At 46.3% G+C, this 24,559-nt stretch overlaps 3 protein-coding genes across 3 annotated transcripts in view; 1 reads left to right on the forward strand and 2 right to left on the reverse strand.

Annotated features, from left to right (window-relative positions):
* The window catches only part of LOC132452162 (LYR motif-containing protein 4B), a 20,714-nt gene extending 12,575 nt beyond the window's left edge, over positions 1–8,139 (forward strand). The window contains exon 3 of the mRNA XM_060044594.1: positions 7,042–8,139. Within this exon, the coding sequence (XP_059900577.1) occupies positions 7,042–7,104 (63 nt within the window). The 3' untranslated portion in view covers positions 7,105–8,139. The remainder of the gene's footprint in view (positions 1–7,041) is intronic.
* Positions 8,140–13,117: 4,978 nt separating this feature from the next.
* Positions 13,118–15,451, reverse strand: ppp1r3g (protein phosphatase 1 regulatory subunit 3G). Its single transcript, XM_060044576.1, has one exon. The coding sequence runs from the start codon at positions 15,304–15,306 to the stop codon at positions 14,413–14,415; it is 894 nt and encodes a 297-aa protein (XP_059900559.1). The 5' UTR covers positions 15,307–15,451; the 3' UTR covers positions 13,118–14,412.
* Positions 15,452–16,600: 1,149 nt separating this feature from the next.
* LOC132452157 (cytochrome b5) lies at positions 16,601–22,120 on the reverse strand. Its single transcript, XM_060044577.1, has 5 exons — positions 21,820–22,120; positions 20,567–20,695; positions 19,069–19,098; positions 18,105–18,139; positions 16,601–17,168 (listed from the first exon to the last, which is right to left on the reverse strand). The coding sequence occupies exons 1-5, from the start codon at positions 21,955–21,957 to the stop codon at positions 17,084–17,086; spliced, it is 417 nt and encodes a 138-aa protein (XP_059900560.1). The 5' UTR covers positions 21,958–22,120; the 3' UTR covers positions 16,601–17,083.
* Positions 22,121–24,559: the final 2,439 nt, after the last annotated feature.

Here is a 24,559-nt window from a genome sequence, read left to right on the forward strand (position 1 = left end):
GATTCCAGTTCCAATCAAATAATAATAATGTGTCCTGAAGTCTCACAGGTGTAAACAAGCAGCCCCAGCCTAGCAAAGAGCTTCCTTTGGGCTCATAAATGAAGAGACATGGGGGGTGTCCTGCTATGTCCCAATAGGTTTGGAGAGACATGAGTAGTGAGTCCCAGGCTTTGCCAAATCCTGTGCTTTACTTTCACTGGGAGTAGAACTGGACCAGTATCAATCCAAGAGCAGTACTGTGGACATAAAGAGTGGATTCATTCACGTGTCCCTCCCGCATCTCAACATAAAGGATTAAGAAGCACTTTTTTTCCCTATGAAAGGAACCCAAGCAATGGTCCGACCAATGAGAACAAGTGGTTATCGACCAAACCCATCGACCAGAACCTGACGGTCCCGGACGGGGAAAAGAGCCCGGAAAGTGTCCGGGAAGGAGTGAGGAGATGACATTTAGCATAGGTCCTTTGTGCCTACGGGGTTAGGCCCTATCGGGTCGGGCCCCTGGGCCAAGCGCCCCCCTGAGGGTCTCTGGAGCCCCGCTGGGCTTATTGTTGGGCCACAAAACGCTTGTGATGTAGAAACCACACCGGGTCGGCCCAGAGTCTGGAACACCACGCCAGTTGGCACAATTTCCAGCACCCTCCGCCCCATTCTCTGGGTTCGATGATGCATCGATCGCAGACATTGATCGAGAGAGAGAGAATTGAAATTAATTGAGAGAGCGAGGACGAAGGTTTGGGAGACAGCCTGGTTGCCAGGAGTACATGATGGAGTGGGTGCTTCAGCCCGGACACAACTAACTCTGGATCAATCCCTGTCTCTCTCGCTCTCTCGTTCTCTCTCTGTCTCTCTCTCTCTCTCCAATTTTCTCTCAATTAGTTTTAAATGAAAAGCCTTTGATAACCTTGCTTAGGTTTCTCTGTTTATGTTGGCACCTCTCTTCATTCCTTCTCTCTAACAAACCTCTCGTTTCTCTCTCCATCCATCACTCCTTCACAGCAGATTTCTGCCACAATCGATTTTCTCCAAAGAAAATCGCTGTCTCATTTTTCCTCAAGGTGTGTGTGTGTGTGTGTGTGTGTGTGTGTGTGTGTGTGTGTGTGTGTGTGTGTGTGTGTGTGTGTGTGTGTGTGTGTGTGTGTGTGTGTGTGTGTGTGTGTGTGTGTGTGTTAAATGCATGTAACATCTATGCCATTCTGAAATGGGCAAGGTCACACATCGGTGCCTGGATGCGATCACTCTCAAAACCAGCGTCAGAAGCTGGTCATCAGAAGCTTGTCGTAGGATGTCATTAAGTGTCGCTGGCCGTTGCGCTGCCGTGCGTCTGTGCGTCACACAGCGCCTGAGTCACACCCTGGCTCACTGATAGCGAGCTTGTTGAATAATAAATAACAGTAATTTCATGCCAGAGATAATTTTCAAAATGTTTTTTGGACCCACTGTGTAATTGTTTGGATTGTTCTGCATATATATATATATATATATATATATATATATGAGAGAGAGAGAGAGAGAGAATGAGAGAGAGAGAGAGAGAGAGAGAGAGAGAGAGAGAGAGAGAGAGAGCTCGACACACTTGAGGAAAGATTGCCAAAACTGAATCTTCTGAAGTGTAATAATAAACTGATTTGGAGTGCTGTAATCATCCCCAGCATCGCCAGTTATTTTACATAGCCCAGCCCCCAACATCTCTCTCTCTCTCTCTGTTCTGCTCTCTCTTCTAGGCTCTTACTGTCTCATATCTTCATGCTTCTCGTTGGAACAGAGCCATCACTGGACCTGAGGGAACCGTTTGTGTGTGTGTGTGCACATATAGCATAGCGCCCACAGTGAGCCTTAACAAACATGGGAACTTGGAGATGCACACTGGAGTGCTTCAAATCTTGGATTGTCCACTTTCTTTGGCTTCATATTTGTTTTCGACCAATCATGCTGCTGGAGGCTCTGTAAGCGAACACTAACTCGGCAAGCAGTTATAAACTCAGAAAAGCTTTCAAATCAGCTCCGCCTAGACTGGCCAATGTAGAAATACTCATTAAACTCTCCTCCTGAAAAGCCTCATCCACGAGCGCGATGGAGAAGATCTCGTAACGAAACAACACAAGGCGTAACTCCGCCCCTTGCGGTTGTGGTTGTGGGTGTGGTTGGCCCCGCCTCTCTGCCGTCTCCCCCCCAGAAGTTCTGCTGCAGGACGTGTAGGACGATGTGTAGGACGGCTGGATCCCAGAGAGGTGGGGGTGAGCTCCTTTTTGAAAGGGGGTGTGATTGATCAGTGGTGTCGTTTTAGGGAGCCTGGGGATTGGGCGGGTCCTTGGGGATCACTGGCCAATCAGAGGCGGGCACAAGTAACGGTGGAACGGTCTCGGCGTCGGTGGAGATACAGTGTTGGTGGTGTCTGTGTTTGGTGCTCTGCCCAAGGTGACGTTCTAGGTCACACACGGAAACACTATCGCTCTCAGGGTTGTGTGATGGGCTCGCTGGCCCCCCCCGGGGAGACCGCGCACGCACACACACACACAGCCATGATACCTCAACAATCCCCCCCACCCATATATTTATCTCCAACCAGCTACCACTCAAGCTAGGTCTTCATGGCTTCTTAATGAGATGGGTATCTCTCTCTCTCGCTCTCTCCTCCTTTTCCCCCCCTTTGTTATCTCTGTTTTCAAAGCGTCTTCTCTTTCCTCTCTCTCGCTCGTACAGCACAGGGAGGCTCCTATTGCACAAACTACAGTGGAAAAGTGTGTGTGTCTGCCCGCCTAATGGGGGTGTGTCTGCCGGCTTGCCAATGTGGATGTGTACCGCAAGGCCTTTAATGTCAAAACAGGTTTAACTCTGGTGTTATTTATAGCCCTTCGTGGCACTTGATACGTTAATATGGAAACATCCCTGATCATTACCGCACTTGTTCCTCCATTAAGCTGCTACCCAGAACCCTGACAGTAGAGGGGAAACCCTTTTAAGAGGACGGGATCCCGTATAAAAGGTTATTTGTGTTTAGTTAATAATAATAATACATTACATTTCTATGGCGCTTTTCTCGCACTCAAAGCGCGACTACCTGCCCGTTTGTTCCCTGTTTCGATGTGTAAACAGGTCTCACGGCCGTTCGTTGATGAATTGTTCATTTTAGCAATGAACTTTATGTGCTCTGCTTACAAGAGGCACTGCCTGCTAAGCGGCATCTTGTTGGAGCTGTTGCTGTGCCATTTAGCAACACTCGTCCAGCAATGCCACAGTTTATGGCTCGGCCTCATCGCACCGCCACGCCCCCCGGGGGTGTTAAGCAAAATCTCTCTTTAGCATTTGTTTTATCCGAGTTATATATTATTGAGTTAGTCTGTCCGTCACGCAGGTGTGTGTGTGTGTGTGTGTGTGTGTGTGTGAGATCCCCACGTTGCTCTCTGAATGACATGGAGGATACATGAGGAAGAGTGTGGCTATCGCAATGTCAATAGATAAAGCTGTGCACGTCCCTTTTTAGAGAGCCTATGGGACACCCAAGATGAAGGAGGAAAGTGAATTAAAGGTGAATAAAGAATGATGGAGGGAGGGGAAGAGCTAGACGGACTTAGACAGGAGGAGGAGGAGGAGGAGGGGGGGGGGGAGAAGGAGAGGGAAAAAAGTGTACATTACTTGACAAGGGGAGAAGGTGTGTGTGTGTGTGTGTGTGTGTGTGTGTGTGTGTGTGTGTGTGTGTGTGTGTGTGTGTGTGTGTGTGTGTGTGTGTGTGTGTGTGTGTGTGTGTGTGTGTGTGTGTGTGTGTGTGTGTGTGCACATTTGTGGGCGTGTGTTTCAGCCTGGAGTGTTCCAGCATGGCTCTGCTGAACAGAGCTGAATAATGGATAAAGGGGGTGTCTAGTGTTGGGCAGTGTGTGTGTTGCGGGGGGGGGGGGGGGGGGGGTTAACTTAGGGAAACACACACACACAAAGGGCAGACGAAGAGCTTCTTTGGCAGACCCTCCTACACATAAATGCTGATGCCTACAAGAACATGCATTCATGTTGTTGACGTCTACATACACCGAAATAAATGCATACACCACACAACAATGGATTGGTATTGGGCAAGGGGCCACACACACACACAGACACACAGACACACACACACAAACACACACACACACACACACACTGTGAGAAGCTGATTGCCATACAGCAGGTAGAGTTAAAGTTGTACAGGAAGTTGGCGATGAAGGGAGAGGAAGAACCAAGGTATACTGCCTGCCTTGATGTTGACACACACAGCAACTTCAACACGCCTAGACACTGAATTTATCTCTCATATCTAATGAGGCTCTATGGGAGAGAAATGGTGTTAATGAAATGCATGCATGATATAAATGACACATACACACCTCGATATCATTCCCCACATACACAAAGTACATGCACACTTTTCTCATCAGAATGCACGATGGCGAACACCTAAATAGAAACACATTGTGTGTACACCAACACGCACATTCAGATACACCGCGGCACATCTGTAGCTTTGGGTGTGTGCCGTATACGTCTCTCAGGGGGTCCCGTGATTTGCATATATTTTCACAGTGAATGGGTTCTCCAATTCTCATTCTAGGCGGCATCAAAGAGATCTTTATTACACGCACACATCTACGCACACACACACACACATCACATCTACACACACGCAAGCACACACGCAAGCACACACACATCTACAAACACATCTACACAGACACACATCTACACACCCGCACACACACACACACAAACACGCACACATCTACATACACACACACACGCGCGCGCGCTCGTGCCCGCACACATGTGTTGTGCGCATGGAAGATGTGTGTGAGACGCGTGCAGATGGCGTGCGCGGGGGGGGGTTCAAGTGTTTTTTTCGACAGGGCAATTAAAATCTGTGAGAGAGCGGCGCGGCGCGGCACTCTGTACGCCGGTGGGCCGGACGGCCAGGTGGGGTCTCCGGGGAGCAGGGCACCACTGTGTGTGTGTGTGTGTGTGTGTGTGTGTGTGTGTGTGTGTGTGTGTGTGTGTGTGTGTGTGTGTGTGTGTTGTAGGAGGGAGTTTCACTTCCTGTCTCCCATGTGGTCGGGGGGGAAGGGTAGGAGAGGGATGGGGAGGGTTGGAGGTGACCTCGCTCAAGTCTCTCCCTGTCACTTCCACGTCCTCTCTCCCATATTCCCATTTCTCTTTCCATGAATTTCTTTCTTTCTTTCTCTTTCTCTCAATTTATCACTCTCCCTCATATCTCCTTCTCGCTTATATCTCCCTCTCCCTCTACCTCTCGATCTGTCTCTCATATCTCCTCTCTTTTCTCATATCCCTCTTCTCTCTCTCCCTCTCTCTCTTGCAGTAGTAGTGAGCTGGTTTAGTCCAGTTTCTGCTGTGATGGGTTCCGCCTGGTGCCTGTGGTGGGTGCATGGGGGAGAGAAGAAAGGGAGAGGGGGGAGGGATACAGAAAAAAGCTAGAGCTAGGTAATGAAGACGGGGAGCGCGAGGGAGAGAGAGGACATCCCTTTGCCTCCACCGCCGCAACAATTTACATGAGAGCCAAGCCTCCCGTGGTGTGATTGGCCCAGAGATGCTTCAGCCTCTATTGTATCCGCCCCCCTTCTATGCTATGGGCTGGCCGATGAGCATGAGCACGTCATGCACCGGGAGGCGTGCGTGCGCGTGTGTGTGTGTGTGTGTGTGTGTGTGTGTGTGTGTGTGTGTGTGTGTGTGTGTGTGTGTGTGTGTGTGTGTGTGTGTGTGTGTGTGTGTGTGTGTGTGTGTGTGTGTGTGTGTGTGTGTGTGTGTGTGTCCCTGTGATTGGTTAAAGTCGGAATTTGAGAATGCAGAGAGATGGAACATAAACTGATTCAGAGAAAGTGCTGAAGCTCAGTGGAGCCATCGGTAGTACTGTGCTGCCCTCTGGTGGTGATGTCGAGATTGGATGTTTGGAAAAAAATACTTGAAAGTGGTCATGCTATGTGAAGCCCTAGGTGGCTTCACAGCCTACCTATAGCTCTGGACCAGTGGAGCAACTGAACGCTTTTAAATAAATCACATGGCCCCAGACCTTGAAATGTCTGAGTTCCCCGCAGGTGGGTTTTCATTTATTCTTCGCGGGTGTGGCTGTGTATTGTGCGCACACAGCCACACCAAGGCAAACGCGTTTTATTTTTTATTTTACAAAAAAACAAATCAGCAATGCCAACCACGTGTTGGTGGATGGTTCAAAGTCCGACCAGGTGTGTGTGTGGACGTTTTCTGTTGTAGCAGACGGGCTCCCTCGCCCTCTTGCTCTCGCTGCCTCTCAGCACACGTATTACATATACCTCTCGTCTCGTTTCCTAGCTGGTAAAACATAAACCGTGTCGGTCTCTTACACAGCCGCCTCATTTCATTTCACAGTGTGGAGCCTTCCTGGCTGCACACATTGAAACCTCTGCTTCTCTCCGTCTCTCCTCCTTGCAGCACCATCGTGGTGCTGAATCTCCCCTGACTTCACCCATCCTTCAGATCTCTCTGCCCTTTCTTGTCCTCTCTTAGTTCCGTCGAAACAACCCTAGCTGGTTTGTTCCCTCAGTCGTCCCCCCCCCCCCAGAGTGATGCAGTGCAGAAGACCGAAGCATCTCGACTCTTTCTTTCTAATCTACTATTATATGCCGTTTTTTTTTCACGAGGAAAAGTTTGTTGGAAAGCTTCGGTTTGGAATGGCAGCTTAATTGGGATGTCTCAGGCTGCGATGCAAACTATATGGTAGAATCTCTTTTTAGCGAAAGGAAACATGGGAGAACAATCTGAAAAGGCGTCATTAAGACAGCCTCTTTCTTTTTGACCTCCATCAGTGTCTATGACCTGACCATCACCTCCTATTTAGATTGAGGGGATTCATTGACCTGAAAGAAATGGTCCGTATAGGTACCGGCAGTCATTTATAACAGTATTTATAGGCAAGGAATTGGAAAACAAACTTCAACTGAGCCATACACAGTGTGTAGTTAACATGCGTGTCTCACTCTGTCTGTCTCTCTCTCTGTCTGTCTGTCTGTCTGTCTGTCTCCCCAGGTGTCCATAGGTAAGCTGTACGAGACTCAGAGGAACATCGTAGAGGGCGTGGGCCCCCGCTGAAGCTCCTCATGACGGGGTCCGGGGAACGCAGGCGGTTGAAACGATGGAAGATGGACGCGCAGGGAGGAGCGATGGGGAGCCAGTTCCACTGAGGACCAACAGGAAGTGACATCACCCAGCTGCACCGCTGACCTTTTCCTCCACCGCGTCCCTGCCATCCTTCTTCATTGCCCTGAGCGCCGTCCCGCGCTGCCAACACGGAGGGGAGAGACCTCATCTGATGGGCGGGGCTTAGGAACTGCCATGGACTTCTTTTTTTTTTGGGTTTAATATTTGTTTATATATAAACCTACTTTTTTCTTTTTATTAGAATGTTGGTGATTGTGCACCTAATTCACAGCTGGAAGCTCAACTATTCTTCTCAAAAGAAGACCAAAAATTCTTGATACACAAATCTGTTGTAGTTGCTAATAATACCAAAGCTGCTTACTTCTAACAGTGTCGTGACTCGTGGGTCACTTTTTTCAAAAGTGGTGTATAATTGTGACCGATCTGCACGTAGCCATGGGTAAGCTGTTAGTTGATAAAATGAGTTTTGGATATCATTTGAGGAGGGATAGCCAATAAAAGTGTATTTAAATGCAGGCATGTCAAACCGCGTTCGCTGGGTATGTAACATTGGGTGGAGTTGTAATTAATGTTGAAATGTCAAGCGCACACAACTTTGGGATTAATTGATTTGCCGCTGAAAGAAGTCAACGCTGCAGAGTCTGGTTGTGACGGCAGAGACGCACAAAAAAACCTATAAGCTTGTGGCAAATAGACACAATCGACGCCACACAGATCAAATAACATCTGTATTCACCACAGAAGTTACCCGCTAAGGGGGGTGTGTGTGTGTGTGTGTGTGTGGCCAGTGGAGCTCATACTGGGTGGTGGAACTCAAGGTCTTTACTGGTCCCCTCAGTGGAACCCTGAAGCCCCCGCTTCCTCTCTGTCAGTCTGCACGGTGGTCGAGGTCTTAACTCTGTGCTTGTATTTGCGTCGCTCCTGTTGTACTTGAGATGCGCTTTAAATAAACTTGAGGAATGCTAACGCGTGTAAGAAACCTTCATTTATGATGTCTTCATGGTTTAACAAGTGTTTGTATGCACTGAGAATCTTGAACATTGAATGCGTATGCCTGGGCTGCACAACCAGGGGGAAGCCAAATCTTTTCGGCCAACCATCGTCCTGCAGGTGTATATTAGTGGCAGTATGCTGTGTTTTACCGCAGTTTCAGTCTGTAATGCTATGAATCGACGACTCTGATATCGTCCTAAGAAAAGATTGTCATGGTAAAGTGTGTTAATAAGGTTATTAATCCTGGAGGGGGAAAAGTAAATTAGTCAACGAAGCCGGGATATACCTTTTGGACAGTTGATGGTGACCCCATTTGTCATCGCCACAGGTGTAATGATGGCCTGGGAGTACAGTGATTAAATGTGTCAGGTCTCGTCAGGTGGTGTTGGAACACACTAGCAGTGGTCCACTGCGGCCCACTCCCCTGTCCGTCTCCATCCCCTGTCCGTCTCCACTCCCCTGTCCGTCTCCACTCCCCTGTCCATGAACACACCAAGAGCTGATGCAGAGCACTCAGACACACAAATCGGAGGTCATCTGAACATTTTGATTTACTGATGAGGTACAGCTGTTCTCCGTTAATCGTTAAGCCCCCCTCCCCAGTCTCCCACCCATGGTTGTAATCCAGAACGTTCCAGCAGAGTTAAAGGTCAGACTGACTTACAAATCATCTCTTCACTGCATGCTGCACTTTGGAACCGTTTGGACAAAGTCATATTTTACATTTATTTATGTTGTCTTGATCAGACTGGGAACTGGTCTCCATAACATAAGGGAGAAATCTCTACCATATGATACCGTACCTTAAATCATATTTATTGGTTATTATTAGGGTGAGGTAAGGCTAAGGGTGAGCTGGGTGAATCACCCCACTAGGTTCCTATCTGCAAAAAAAAAAAAATTCTGTTGGTTTAGTGTCCTGTCATAATTGCAACACCAGACCCCACGAGCAGACGTGATGGACACCATGAGGAATCAAGGCTTCGTTGGATGGGCTGAAGCTCAACACACACACACTCACACTCAAACTCACCAACACATACATAGGCAGGTAAACTCACACTCACATATATGGGCATACACACACACAAATTCAAATGCCCACATACACAGACATGATAATGCACACTCACACATAAACACATACATGTATACAAGCATACGCATAAACACATGCATACAGATTTACTTAAACTCAGATTGTTGAATTTCTAGTGCAATGATATTGGTGTCTGGACAACATTGAGATGCATTTGACATAAATGGCTCAGATTTAGAAAGTCTTTGTAGAGAGAATATGTATGTAAATCATATTGTTATGCATAACAAAACATTGTGATTTGACTTGCTTAATGATAAATTGCCATTGGGGCAGTTCAACTTGAAATGTTGAAGTGACGTGGGCGTAGCAAGACAAGGAAAGAATGCTGCCTCAACAACAAAGAAAATATACGTTTGCTGTGACCCTGCAACGTGAACAATGTGTAGCTGCGTATTTCTAAACTTTTCTGAAACTTTCTCTCATGGTGTGAGTCTGCTTGTGTGAGCATAAGCATGTGTGTTGACAGGAGCACATTTGTTGCCAAATCAAACAGATTGGCTTTGTCAACAGAAACATATTGAAGTGCCCTGGACTTTGTTCTTCATGCAACCGCTAACTGAGAAATGGGCAGAGAGACATCCAGGCAGGTAGACGGGCGCAGACCTACCTACAACGTCCCTGACCAGAGAATGCTAAATGTGCTAGATACACAAGTTCAGGTAGACAGATAGACTGACCGGGAGATGACTGCAGTCAGCTACTGGACAATATGACCATATTTGTGATGGAAGATTGATTTTATTTGACATTACCAATGAAATGCCTGCAAACAGGGATGTTCTGTAACATCCTCCAATAGCTATGTTGTCATTTAACTGCATTGTCCACAATCAATCCCAGACGACAGACCGTGGGACGTGTGCCTCCGATGGGTGCAGTTGGATTCCGCTTTGACCTACGGAAGAACACAGTCACACCTTGCAGTCACTCCAACTTTTGTCTTTCATTCTAGTTTCTAAGTTCAACTCATCATTGCTAGCACTGAGTGACCAAATCAATTCATGATATATCTTCTCAACAAAAGCTGCATTTGTTTGTTCTTCTTATAGTGAAAATCGACCATCCAGTTTGTTTAATACTGTCTAATAGCGGAATCAACAGACCATTCTGCATCAGCGGCAGCTATCTTTGTTATTGTTAAAAAATGCCTCTATGGCGCTCCCCTGCAACATCTTCATATTTATCCCACCTCCTATTAGATCAATGGTTGGTATAGGTCGGTCCAGAGTGATAGATATAGCAGAGTGGCGACACTTCCATTGGACTCCATTGTAGCGCCTACTTCCGGGGTATGGAGCCTCGCATAGTTCCAAACATCCATTCTACGGCGTTGGACATCATTCATTTCCATTGCTGGCAGGTAAGTTGATTAAATAGCTACCTCTTTTGAATTGTCAACTCTCTATATTATATCAGAGGGCCTTTATGATGCATATACTGATCTTTATTTGTATGTGCACAGCGTAATTATAGATATTTTTATCTTGGTAGACGACCGATTTTCAGTCATTGCCTGCTTGTTAGTCAGCTCGATTTCGCCAGCTGTGAAGGCATCACTACACCAGAAGTTCAGTAGTGAATCTTTAGGTTTAATCTGCCTAACCTGACGGTGTTAGCTAGTCAGCTGAGTACTGTGCGTCTGATGCTATAGATTAATTAACAGCGCCCGCGGAGAGGGTGCTGATGCGGCTGATGTCCATGGCCGACGGCGTGGGGTTGCCACACACCCCCATCCTCAGCAGCAAGCCGGGAGTTCCGCCGGCTAGCCCTAGGCAGGCGTCCCTTCGGGATAGTGCGTCCGCGTTGCCGTGAGCCCGTCCAGGCCGATGGACCACCTGGAAGCGGTAGTCCTGCAGAGCCACGAACCAGCGCGTCACCCTGGCATTGGTTTTCTTTGGCCGTCTTCCGCGGCGCTCGGCCCGCGGCTCCCCCCCCCCTCCGGGAGGCGGGACTGTTCCTCCGCACAACCGCTGGGTGACTTGATGGTTCTCCAGGAGTTCTGTGTGGTCGTACACCGTTCGGGGGTTGGTTCCAGGCGGATCGGATGCAGTGGTCTATGACGAGCCGGTCCAGCATAGGGGGACCATCGCCTTCTACCAGCCACCCGCTCGGCCAGCCGGATGAGAGGGGAAATCTGGCTCCTCACTGAGCCGAGCGGGTCGTAGGTCCAATCATGGTAGCCTTGCGCCTGGGCGCGGAGGCTGTGTCCATGATGGGCGAAGGATGGCCCGTTTGAGCGTCAAGTAATGCCCCGCCTGGTGGGGGGTGAGATCCCGGTAGGCACGCTGTGCTTCTCCGGTCAGGAAAGGCGCTAGGATGTGGCCCCACTGGTCCGCTGGCCACTGTTCGCGGTCCGCGTTCCGCATGAATACCTCGAGGTACGCCTCAACGTCGTCGTCCGGTCCAATCTAAGTCAGCCGCTTCGTGGGGGGGCGGCGTAGGCAGGTTCCCGAGCGAGCTGCTCGGCCATCTGGATCATGCATCTCCGCAGCATGTCGATCTCCTCGTCCCTCGTTGCGGGTTGTTCGGCAGGCTGCATCGTGGTCTGGGTTGGGTTGTGGTCAAGGGATCGCGTTGCCTGCATTCTCCACCACTGGGGCAACCCCCTCGTTGGTCGGCTGGGAACATTTCTCAATGAGATGCTCACACAGGGTTGCAGTGCAACGATTTATTTCGTCCCGCTCAAGAAAAAACGGAAAAAGGAATATAACTTAGGTTCTTCCACAATGGGGAATAAGGGTGCGGGGGCTGCCTGGTAAGGCCCGTTCTCGTGGTCGGCGGGGTCCTGTAGGGACTACCTGCCCGCATAGAGGGCGCTGTTCAGGGTGCTGAGGCGGCTTGTCCATGGCTGACGGAGTGGGGTTGCCACAACGCACACCTGTTCACACATTTGTTGTTCTTGTTCCACGCATGACTAACTTTGTTTTATTGATTGATACCCCCTGGCTCTACTTTGCTGTTCTTGTTCACACTTACTGTATGTTTCCTTTGTTGTTCTTAGTCATACTTGTTCCCAGTTGTTTTTGGTTCCACAAACCTCAGCCTGATATATGATATATGTGCTATATCACATGCTGCGTCCTCCTTTGTAGCGTGCAGATGTTAAGCAGTGGAATCTATATTTGCTGGAGGGTTTTATAATCAGTTGTCCATTTTATTTTTATTGCTTTTTTAATTGTCTCCTTTCCTCTCCGTATTCCTCTCTTGTTAACACTTAGATATATATACACGATATTCATCCCTGCTCCTTCACTTTGTTGTTGTTTTTCCAGTTGGATACACACACACACACACACACACACACACACACACACACACACACACACACACACACACACACACACACACACACACACACACACACATTCTTGTTGTCTCACTCATTGTTTAATAAAAAAAACACTGTTTCATTCATCCAAGCATAATGATTTGTTATTCTTTAATATATTTGATACCCTGTGTATGGCTTAGTCTTAAAGTATCATGGTTGTGTGGTCAGCTCCTGCCTCATCAGAAGAAGTTGCCTGGAAACTAAATGCTAAATGAATTGTTGCTTCTCTGCTTTCTCAATCGCTCTCTGACCACGGGTAAGTGAATCGGAATTACAAGCAAAATCAAGGAAATCCAGTAGTCCAAAGAACATCTTGAATAGTCTATGATTTCAGAACAGATGTATTAAGGTAAAAGTTAAGGTCAAGCCACTAAAGTCAGTAGCCTAGTGCTACCCATGCTAACACGAACGTGAAGCTTTCCCTCAAACTTAAAAACGTCTAAGTAGCTTTCAGTTGTCACCCTACCACTCCAAATGAAAAACTGACATTTACAAATATGCAACAATAGTCAGAAAAGTACTTCGGTATGTGTTTTTTTTATTCATATTTACGATTCAATATTGCAATCGCTGCTGTCAGTCCCATAGAAGAACATGGCAGCGCGGCGTGTTTGGAACTATACAGGCTTACATGAACCACGTGACCACCCCGCCGCCGAGATCAGAGAGGATTGCAACTCTTCTCTCTATGCTCTGAGTCGGTCTATTAGATACAGAAACCTTTTGGTATGGGAGGGGAGCCGGACCTTATCAGAGCAAATTAAACATGAGCTCGCGAGATTCTGTTGTAGTGCTTGAGGATCTCAATTGTTCTGAGATATTGGGTAGACTGCCTGTAAACACACAAGCATCTGTGTTCCTAATATTATTATTGTTTTAGAATTATGGGGTTAAAATGTATAGATCTAAACAGGTACGATGATGCAGAACTGGTGCGAAGCATCAGATCAGCTTAATAGGTTAAGGGTTGTCCTGCTTGAACGCTTACTGGCCAATAATACAGCCATCACAGCCAGTCCCAAGCTAAACCAATCATATCTGTGCAAAGGTCACCTGGTCCACCTGGGATACGACCTATGGATCATATCCCGTTCATCCCAATTCAATAGCACAGCAGTTTTCAATACAATGGACCCTTGTGACGATAAGGCATACTGTATAATCATTTTATAAGAACCATTTATTTGAATCGGTCATAACATGACCATGAAATGATATATATAATTGATAACAGGCATATGCGGGTCGATCGATGAGGTGTATGGACCGAGGTGGGGCCCCTGGTGTGTTTGCTCAGCTCAGTCCGTACAGAACTCATTAACCAGAAGCCTCCTGCAGAACGGGAGATAGGGGATAGGGGACCGCCAGTAAGGCACTGGTCACTCTCCATCAGATTCATGGTACATCCATTCTTACTTTTTTGGGTATGCTCGTGGCATGTGAGCATCCCAAGCATGTATAGCATTATTAGCTTCATCCTGTCTTGTCTTCTTCAAAAAATAAATCCATTGAACCATATTTATGTCAGTCCCGCTATCTTCACATGGGGTTTTAAAGTGACTTTCAATTCAGGCGAATATTGGCAACAATGAATAGTTTTAATAAAATGTTACAAAAATTGTATTCAAACTTTTGGAACCTAACGGTAACAAGACATCATAGTTGGAAGTCAGGACATGCCCCTTGCGTGACCCCTGCAACACGTTTTAGAACACAGGGCCACTGAATTGTCGAAAAATTAGGGAAATTATTACAACGATGGAACGAAGCGCCACCATAATGGACCACCATGGCGCGCACGGTCTCCCACACTTCAGGTGGCGTGGAAGGCCGCGCTGACGTAAGGCGCCGCGCAGCTCGGGAAACAGTGGTGCTTGAGAGTGTAGTTCTTCCCTTCGTTGTTGTCCCAAAAAACACCCTCGTCACACTGTAGGTATACGGCGAAACTGACTGAGGAACTGGGGTCTAGGAAGGGCGGTGTGTACATGGTGAAGGTAAAACGCTCCCCGACCAAAGCTGGCCTCTGTGGATCCGCGGCCAGGCCCTGGGCCTGTGCGTCCACGTGGGAGAGCCAGTCGTTGAACGTGTATCTCACACCGACCTCCTGGTTGGGAAACGTGGCGCCCACTCGGATCTGCCCCCGCACGTCAAACTGGGTGATGGTGATCTTCTCGAGACAGACCCGCTGGTCTCGAACCCTGGTCTCGAACCCGCTCGACTCCGCCGGCTGCGGGAAGCACCGGACCAGGCGGTCCATGGTGAGGGCCGACTGGAACAGTTCGCCGACCCCAAGGAGGTCCTGCTGGTGCTGCGGGTAGCTGTTCAACCTCGACAGCACTTTGGTGGGGACTTGGGGGTCTTCGAGCGTGTTAAAGTGCTTGACGCTGGCCAGGTTCAGACCGATGGAGTCGGCGAACTTGACCCGCTTCCTCCCCTCGCCGTTCGAGGGGATGTCCTCCTCGAAGAAGCTGGCGGGTAAAGACTTGGCTCTTCTTCGGTCATTCATGCGCTTCTCCAGCTGATACGAGTCCAGGTCGTCTTCCCACTCGTCGCCGTCTTCTGCCTCTTCTCTCCACCCTCCTCCAGCCATGTCACCTCCTCCATCCCCGTGCCCCCCTGCAGCCTTCATGGAAGAGCTCGGTCCCGGGGCAAACGGCGGCGGCTGTCCTGCGCCGTTCGGCTGGAGAAGTGCGTCTTCGCTGGACATCGGTGCGGTGCTGGTGCCGCGCACCCCTTATCTGTTCCAACCCGGTCACAAGTCCGCGTAGTGCGGGCTGGTGCTGGGTTACTGTTGAGCTGACAGGTTGACAACTTTAAAGAGACACGCCCCCCCCCCACCCCCCCCTTAACGTGTTGTGATCTTAAACGGCAGCGGTTGGGATCGGAAGGCATTGGGGTTATGTCTACTTTATACGAACACGGCGCGTAATGTTGTTACAATGACGTCACAGTGACGTCACGTCGTCCGGTTACATAAACACAGACTCTCCTATTTATATGTGTCAATCGATCCCTCTCCGAAATGAAACAGTCAAGAATACTGTGGCGACTCCTACGGGGTCGCGCAAGGGATTCTTAGGGGTTCAACTGTCATAGGGGTTTGGACCTTTGCGGGGCCCCCAGGTTGTGTGTGTCGGTCAGGTGTGCCGTGTTTCTATGATGTTCGTTGTGCGTTCAATAAAGGCAACTCTCGGAGTCGTGCGGAGTAAGGGGCACGAGAGTTGCACAACCGTTTAACCTGGGCTCCCGTCTCGTCCTTCCCGTGCTGCTCGCCACAATACATTAATTCAACCTTTTTCCACTTGTAGGCCTACCAAGAGTAGACCTGCCGAGAAACTGAAGCCAGGGACATCTATGACGTCAGTGCGCCAGTATTCTGATTAGGTAACCGGACGAGTATGACGTATGTCTATTTGTATGCCTCTCGGTTTATTGATATATCGTTATGTTTAACACAAAACAATATGCTGCTGGCGCACATCTTTAATGACACCAAAGATCCCCAAAATCAAAGAATGACCATAACAAGCTGTGAAGCTTTTTTTGGCCCTTTCTCATAAAATAAATCACTTGCCGAATATTGAAGAAGAAGTCCAACACATATCGGCTGTAGCCTTACTTCAATGCAACCTATCATCTTGTGGAACATGTTCACTTGTACTTTTACCACCACTAGATGGCAGTGCTAGTCTATAATTGAATCTGTATTTTATGCTGACTACATATTTAACAAATCCCCTGTCAAGCCTCCGTCCTGTTGCTCCTTGGGGTATTGAAAGAAAGGTTTTTGGGTTGTTTTTTAGTAGTTGATGACAAGTCATGCCTATGTTTCCTACATAAGGAAACATTAATTTAGCTACACAGAGGTAACCGTATAATTTAGCAAAATTCAGAAATGTAAATGATCAGTATAGCTACATTAATAGTGCATGGCACATCATCTGTCTATTGTTTCCAAATGCAGTCTGGTTGTATACAGTAATAATCACACGTAAACTTGCTTTGTTGAAGATTGCATTTTTTAATAGTGTCAAAAAACACATACATATTGGTAGAAAATTATAGATGCATTGCATTGCTTGAGAATCTTGAATTAAAAAAGGACATTCATATTTAAGTCATGAAATGATAATAAATGGGTGAAATTTTACAACGTCATAATACAGTGGTTTCTACATGATTAAGCTTGGAAATTACCCTAGAATAGGAACATCTTCCTCATCTTGTGCATTGCATCTTCCCACCGCAAATCCCATGAAAACAACTTCATCCAACCTCTAGAAACTCTATTTCTACGCTCGAAAAATGTCCTGATCAAATCACATAGCCGGCAATGAATATCATTACTTCTCTTGCATGGCGGCGCTGTGTTCAATAAAGCACATGGTCCCATCTCCAGATAGCGGCCATCTTGGTTCAGGGGGACGGGGACGGACGGACTGTGGAATGTACCCATTCAGTTGGTGATTGGGGCGTACGTGAGGTCACTGCTGCTCTGCGGTACACGTGCGGTACAGCAGGGTGGCAGCCAGTGCCGCCAGGAGGGGGATCAACCAGCTAGTCCAGGAACTGGGGAACAGACACCAGTAACAGCTAGTGAGATACGTTACTGCTACTGATACGTCCTGTTTATTCTTTGTCATTGTCAATCAATTATCAGTCAATATTGATTGGATGGACTTTTGTGGCCCGGCAGAGATGTAGAAACAACCTAGAAAGCATTTAATGATCCAGAAGCGGGCGGCAGCGTCTGTACGTTGGTATGAAGCCGGGGCTATGGCAGCCTGTTGGTGAAGCCCTAGTCTGGCTGAACGGAAGTGGACAGCGTCTATTGCCTAGCGTCGAATTTCACCGCTACTCCTCCCCTTCCGGTTGCTGGCATTTCCCCCCGGCACTATTTTGCATGGACACCGCTGCTGCTTCCCGGGCTTAGCCCTGCCCTAGATGATTGTGATTGGTTTAAAGAAATAAAAACAGGCCCGCCCAGTTTCCCCACGGATAGACGGTAGCGTGGTTCCAGACCATTCTACTTGCTGTAGTTTGGTCTGGCTTTGCGAGACTAGTGAAGCCCTGACTGCATTTAGCACGCAGTTCATGTATCGGCCTTTAGGGGTCCCGCGATGCAGAAAAAAGGGCACCATTCTGAGTCAATTAGAACAAATGTGATTTGATTCTCATAATATCGAGCAAGTACATTGTTTCTTTGTTCGGTTAGGATGTTGGTTAGTTCATCTACATTTTATATATTTGGAGAGGTCCCTTTTCACCGTTTTATTTAATTAAAAATGTGTTCATAGTTGAATATGGATGAGGTTGGGCCATAGACTACATTCAATTCCTGCCCTCAATGTGGCCAATATGGATAGTTACTGCTGCTGGCGGTCTCCGAAACACGAAATCTGCGGCTTCATAATGGCGTTAGTAAACCAATTGGTGATACCCGAGCCGCTACGTCTGGTTTTGTACAGTCTGGTGGGTATGTTCGTTTTGTGGGTGTACATGTACCTCGTTTGCACGGTGGCTACGTTCAGATATGGGTCCTGCAGCAGAGCAGAAAATAAACATTACAGAAATACAACCAATGACAACAAACCAAATATACAAACAAAAGGTATGGGCCTCACCTCTCACAGTGACACAGGCCAGGAAACATGGTTAACCCCATAAGCAGAGTATGACCGTAAACTGATTTACCATAACCCTCCAGCTAAGTGCATAACAATAATAATACTTATTATAATATCAGACCCCCAGAACCAAACATCCAGTCTAATTCCACTCTGATGTTAACTATGGAGCCCTTCCTCACTGCAGACGGAGCCGTAGCGCCTTGCGGAGCTCTAGCGGTTTGTGCCAAGGTGTTGTTGTGCCTTGCGTTGCGGATAAAGTTCAGCATCCGTAGCCAACAGCCTCGCAGGGTTAGTTGGTAGCATCACCGTACATACAGAGTGGGATCACCATATATGTTTAAGTGGAAAGACCATTTTTCTCGTAAAAATATGCACGTAAATTATAGTACCCATTGCAAACCCTTGAATAGGAATGCAGAAGGAGAGATCCCTCCTCCCAGGGATGGAAGGAGGGATCTCTCCTTCTGCATTCCTACTCAAGGGTTTCTTCTTTGATAATAAATTTGATTATTGCCCTTTTTAGGGGTGTCATAAATAAATGACCTGCAACGCCCTTTTGAGACAGTAACTGTGATTAAGGGCTATACAAAATACAACTGACTTGACCCGCAATCATTCTTCCTCCCATACAGAATTCAGCAAGGAAAGCCCTACATGGCGAGCTGTGACAACGTCCCTCACAAAGTCTGTTGCCCTCTGTCGTTCCTTACTGGACACTAGGAGTCCACATCTTAAACAGGACCGATTGGATCCATTTGGCCTGTTTCAGGGCCATGATAGAGGGGCTCCTAGAGAGCACAGGGGTGATGGCTAGACAAATAGAAATCCATTTCACTTACCTGTGGTTTAACGATCTTTTCTCTGTCCTCCTGCATAGAGAGACAGAGACAGAGAGAGACAAAAGACAGAGACAGATGGAGCGGTAGATAGAAATGGGAGAGTGAGAAGGGAGAGGTAGAGAGAGAGAAAGAGAGTGTGTGAGAGAGAGAGATTAGTGTGAAACAGGATTTTATGGTGTTTAACCACCGGGTGCCATAGATTTAAAATGTGTGAAGGAAGTCAAAAAATCGAATCTGCCTTTTCAATATTCTGCCATATTGCCATGATTCACTGAAGTTGTGCATAGACTCGTGCCTAGAACGCAGGGAAAACTCAGCAACCAGTCAATTGACCCTTTTAAATTGGCATTCAGGCCTTACATGATAAATTCTCTAGTATCTATTGAAAAGTTTATTATATTAACTAATAAAATATAAACAGGGATTGGCCACAGTCTGTTTGCAATCGCAAGAAGCTCGGAATGCCTTTACTATTTGAGAGTACTTAGATGGGATAGTAATTACACTGCCATCTGTAATAATAAAAACTGAGTTTTGTCTTGCCTTCCTGGAAATGCATGCATTGAATTAAGCATGCATGCTCCTCCTTACTGCAGGCAGACAGACACCCTTTCTATCCGTCTGGAAGTTCATCAGGTCTGTCTACAGGTCGTTCTCCTTGTCCACTGTCTCTCCTCAGGTCTGATGATTGCTAATGGGTGTCTCATCTACATTGTGTGCAAGGTTAATATTAACAACACCCTGCATGATATTGTGTGTAAGGTTAACATTAACAACACTCTTTATGATGTTCTGCTGATGAAGATCTCTATCTCGAGCTACAGAACCCCCTCCTACTTCGGTGGGACAACCTCTCTACCTTGCTGTTTCCATTCATCTGTATTAAGTTATGTAGCACATGCTTTATCCAACTGTCTGACAAAGGATTTTAGATCCATAACACATACCAATAAACCTACAAAGCACAATGCTATTGTTCCCATTAGCAGCCTCTAGTGGCTTGAGTTGTAGCAACAGTTAAAGCTATATCATTTCTAACAGAATGAAATGATTGATAGAGAAAAAATATCTTTATGCATTAACTTGTTGTTTGCGTTCTTCTCTTGGGAAGGATGATGATGAAGTAGAAAAGTAAGGTGTAATTATTACACCGGGGTTAGACATCTTGGTCAAGGACCCCTACAGGTAGGCTTCAGACACAGGATAAAACCCAGTGCATTTCACCCTCACAACACGCAAGCCTCCGTACACTATGGGGCAGACACTGACATAATTGACCACAGTGTTGTTGCACTGTGTTATACGGGTAAGCGCCATTTAAGAGTTGGTGGCAAGGGTGTGAGGTGCGGGCGTGGCGAGAGGGGCTCCTTTTCAGAGTGTAAAAGAGATTAAACACATGTTTTGCGTGGCTCTGAAAAGTGTCTCCTGGTTAATATCCTGTTACTACATACTATTATTCTCCTCTGTGGATCGAGGTCACCAACTTCCGCCAACTCACCGGGTGCAGCTCTCCAATCTTCATGTCGGCCGCCATTTCCCTGGCGTCGGTCGAATGGCCAACGTCCTCGAAGCTCTCGGTGGCGTCCCCGCCCGCCTGCTCCCTCAGAACCTCCTCACCCCCAGGGTGCTGTAGGGGAGACGCGATGGACATGCAGAAACACCATTGGTTTGTCATCCTGTCCCGTTGTTTCTCAGGCACAAAGAGTAATACCACTGCGTTCATCCTTAATGCAGTGGTCAAGGGCAATTTAGTTGTGCGTTGGAGGTATGCAAGAAGAGTTTAACTCGACTGTGGTACCGTGTAGCTCAAAGGAACCAGAGCACCATGGTCATGGCATTACCCCCATTCACCAACAGGAATAAAAGTTAGAATCTCTGATTCGAATGTATTATTAAGTTATTCTTAAATGAGTTGGTGCCACCCTATTCCTACAAGACGGTTTGAGGAACCCTATTTACAGAATGAATGGTGGCTATCAACATATACTTTTTTTAATTAGTAATTATTATTATAATTATTATTATTATTACTAGGGACTAAATCGATTTGAAGGGATATCAAGGATTAGCCTACATATAATGGGAGTGCACATGTCACACACAGAATTCCTATAAGGTATTGGCAACACGTCAGCCTAGGGGTGGTGCTATGGGGTTTTATGAATGTGTGCTAGAGTTGATTGTACCCAGCAACTATTGTATGTCAAACAGGTTCAAACGCGCATGGCGTTTCAGTATTTGCTATTATGTTGATCATCTATCATTAATTAAAATCATTCGTTCGTCTGCTAGTAAAAAAAATAGCAGTGTCAACAATGTACTTTTGTCTAAACCTACTAAACGACAACTTTTGGCCACTGGACATTTATTCACCTATATTGGTTATGTGGACTACTGGGTACACACGTTAAAGAAATGCAGTCCAGTGTTCTGTAAAGCAAACAATGAATAAAAAACCGTCCACTATGTAACACAATATCTTCATGTTTGACTTTCCTAAATGACAGTATTGAATCATCTGAATTCACCTATTGGCATGAACAAAACGCCAATGTATCGATCAGATCGTATTGTATTATAGACTCACTTTATGGTCTATAACGTGACAGCGGATAGCCATTCAAACACCCTACAATGTTATTGGGTTTCTCTCTTTTAGATTACGGTAAAAAAAAAAAAAACGCAGCCTGGACATACAAGATATAAGCGAGAAGTTATAAACAATATATGTTCCTGTGTCTGGGATCTCACCTCCTCCAGAAACTTGGTGACATCGTACACATTATTGTTGATGATAATCCATGTTGATTTGAAGGTATTCTGCTCCTCGATCTCTGACAGTCGGTAGTATTTGACAGCCTCTTGCTCGTTTTCCGTCTTTCCCCCCATTTTTAAGTCACAACCGCAGTCGAAACGTGACTATAAGTCTTTCTAGTTATACAATCGTAGAGATACTTAGGAAGGGTGACTTTGCACATTCGCGACGCGACATTTAACCCAGTTCAGAGCAGAGAGCCGAAGTTTGGTGGTGTGTTTGTGGAGTTACGAACCGCTCCGGCGACACCATTTGCTGCTGGATCAATGGGCGTGCTACTTCTAGGACCCCTGATTGGTGCGCTACTCGGTCAGTTATGTATGGCCTTGGTGGGGACCAGGGGCAAAGGTTCACAGACAGGAGTGCACTTATACCAAGCACGCGAACTAGGGACTCGCGGACTTGAGAGTTCGCACTTGGCAAGTCCGGACTTCAAGTAAAAATAGTATGTTAATATTATGAATGAATATAAATGAAAAGTTATGCGTATTCACACGGCAAGCCAGCTGTACCCTACATATAAACAATCAGTGGCTTGAAAAAGATTGTGAGATTGCCGTTTCTCAATTGTCCTATATAGCCTATTATTATATTATTGGAGAGTAGGCTATTGATATAAGAATTACGAACGAGCGAGAATAGAATAGAAAAACACACGCACACACAAACTCACAAACGATCAGATGGATCCGGACGGGTTTCCTCTATCAGCGACTAAATACAAAATAAAAAATTATATAAAACAAAACCCCTCTTTCATTTTAAAATAATAGTATGTAAATATGTTGAATGAATAGGCCTCCATCTTTGTTATACTTTTAAAATGTTCCTATATAGACTATTTTATAGCTTACATAATGATATTTTAAAACAGGAATGCGAAATGCATCCTGGGATATTTAATGGTCCCTACTCCCCAGGTCGCGAATTTTTTTTTTTGCAGGGTGGTAGCGGGAAGCTCGTGAATATTCATGAGGGAACTGATCCCTGATTGGCTGGGACTTGTTGGCTGGGACTTGGCTCGCTGGGACTTTAGAGGGCTTGTGTGAAAATCACGAACGCAAATGAATTAAACGTTGTTATATATCAACACGAATAATGTGACACATAATACCCACCTACTACACGGCAACTCTATAGCTACCTTTCTGTAAGTACAAACGTTTGCTCACTCGTCTAAAAGCCCCTGTGAAACTGTTATGTGTCACGGGGGCTACTGTAGTAAATCCTTTTTGTATTTATTATATTTTATAACGTTATGTATAGCGCATCGGCAAATTAATTAAACGTTGTTATAAATTAACACGAATCATTTTAGCAATAATTTGACACATGATACCCACCTATACGGCAACTCTATAGCTACCTTTCTGTAAGTACAAACGTTAGCTCACTCGTCTAAAAGCCCCTGTGAAACTGTTATGTGTCACAGCCTGGGCTACTGTAGTAAATCATTTTTTTATTTATTATATTTTATAACGTTATGTAGCCTATAGCGCATCGCAGTGCTTTCGGCAGCTGGTGATTGTTTCCAAGTTTTTTTTTTCTAATTGTTGTCGATCCATGTCTTGATATTTCCATTAAGATTCCATTCTGTTCTGTTTCTAGAAGTAGTGAGCATAATGGCAGGATTTATTAAAGCTTGCAACATTTGCCAGACCCATGTCAACTTTGAGGAGATGGAGCTGCTGGAGGTTAGGTGTAGATGGATAAGAATAAACCGTATGATTTCTGATAGGCCTATTTGTTCATAGTGGTTCTGCCACACCCCACAACCAATTACATTATAGAAAGAAGGGCCATAAAATCTGTAGGCCTATCCATAGAATATTTTCGCGTAGGGCTAAATTCATTTTAATATTGATTTTCACCTATCAATCCACCTACTACACGGCAACTCTATAGCTACCTTTCTGTAAGTGCCAAAACAAACGTTAGCTCGTAATGCTAACTCGTCTAAAAACAACTACTGTATAACATGTGTCACACTATTGATACAATGATTTGTGTTGATTTATAACAACGTTTCATTTATTTGCGTTCGTGATTTTCACAAGCCCTCTGTTTTCACAAGCCCTCTGACAAAGTCCCAGCGAGCCAAGTCCCAGCCAATGAGGGATGAGTTCCCTCATTAATATTCACGAGCTTCCCGCTACCACCCTGCAAAAAATAAACTCGCTCCCCGTCCGCCCATGGGGTCGGCCAATTTAAAAACGCATCAAGAACACTTCCGGGTTTTACGACATTCTCTGACAGTACTTGATGCGGACCAGGGCTGTTTCCCAAAGTGAAGGCTGCAGCCTTGCTAGGACGCGTCCTTGCTAGTCGCGTCCTATGGAGATGAGACTAGAGTGCTAGCTCGAGTGCTTCCTAGCGTTTGTAACGTCGGACTTTGGGAACGACTTGGTAGTGTGGAAGCGCTTCCGCTTCCGCCTTTTAATACTGCGTGTCCGCTTGTAAACACATGTGCGCTTATGAATAAAACATTGAAGCAATCAAGCTGATCGATATTTATTTGACTTTTGTCTGTTATGAATGCGGTCATGTCTCCTTCGCATGGAGCCTCTTTGGGGAAGTCACAAAAGCTTTGTTGTGGTTGATCGAATTGTCTATTAAAAGGAAAATCCATTCAATTTTTATAAAACTAAGTGAAATTGTCTGAGAACTTAATTCACG

This window comes from Gadus macrocephalus, chromosome 23 (genome assembly GCF_031168955.1).
Source record: "Gadus macrocephalus chromosome 23, ASM3116895v1".
Classification (NCBI taxonomy): Eukaryota; Metazoa; Chordata; class Actinopteri; order Gadiformes; family Gadidae; genus Gadus; species Gadus macrocephalus.

Bases quoted from the DNA above. Each gene is read 5' to 3' on its own strand.
- ppp1r3g (XM_060044576.1), bottom strand. From the start codon at position 15,306: ATGTCCAGCGAAGACGCACTTCTCCAGCCGAACGGCGCAGGACAGCCG.
- LOC132452157 (XM_060044577.1), bottom strand. From the start codon at position 21,957: ATGGGGGGAAAGACGGAAAACGAGCAAGAGGCTGTCAAATACTACCGA. The intron at 20,696-21,819 runs GTGAGATCCCAG...TCTCCCCTACAG, and splicing joins TCACCAAGTTTCTGGAGGAG to CACCCTGGGGGTGAGGAGGT. The intron at 19,099-20,566 runs GTGAGTTGGCGG...CTCTCTATGCAG, and splicing joins AGATTGGAGAGCTGCACCCG to GAGGACAGAGAAAAGATCGT.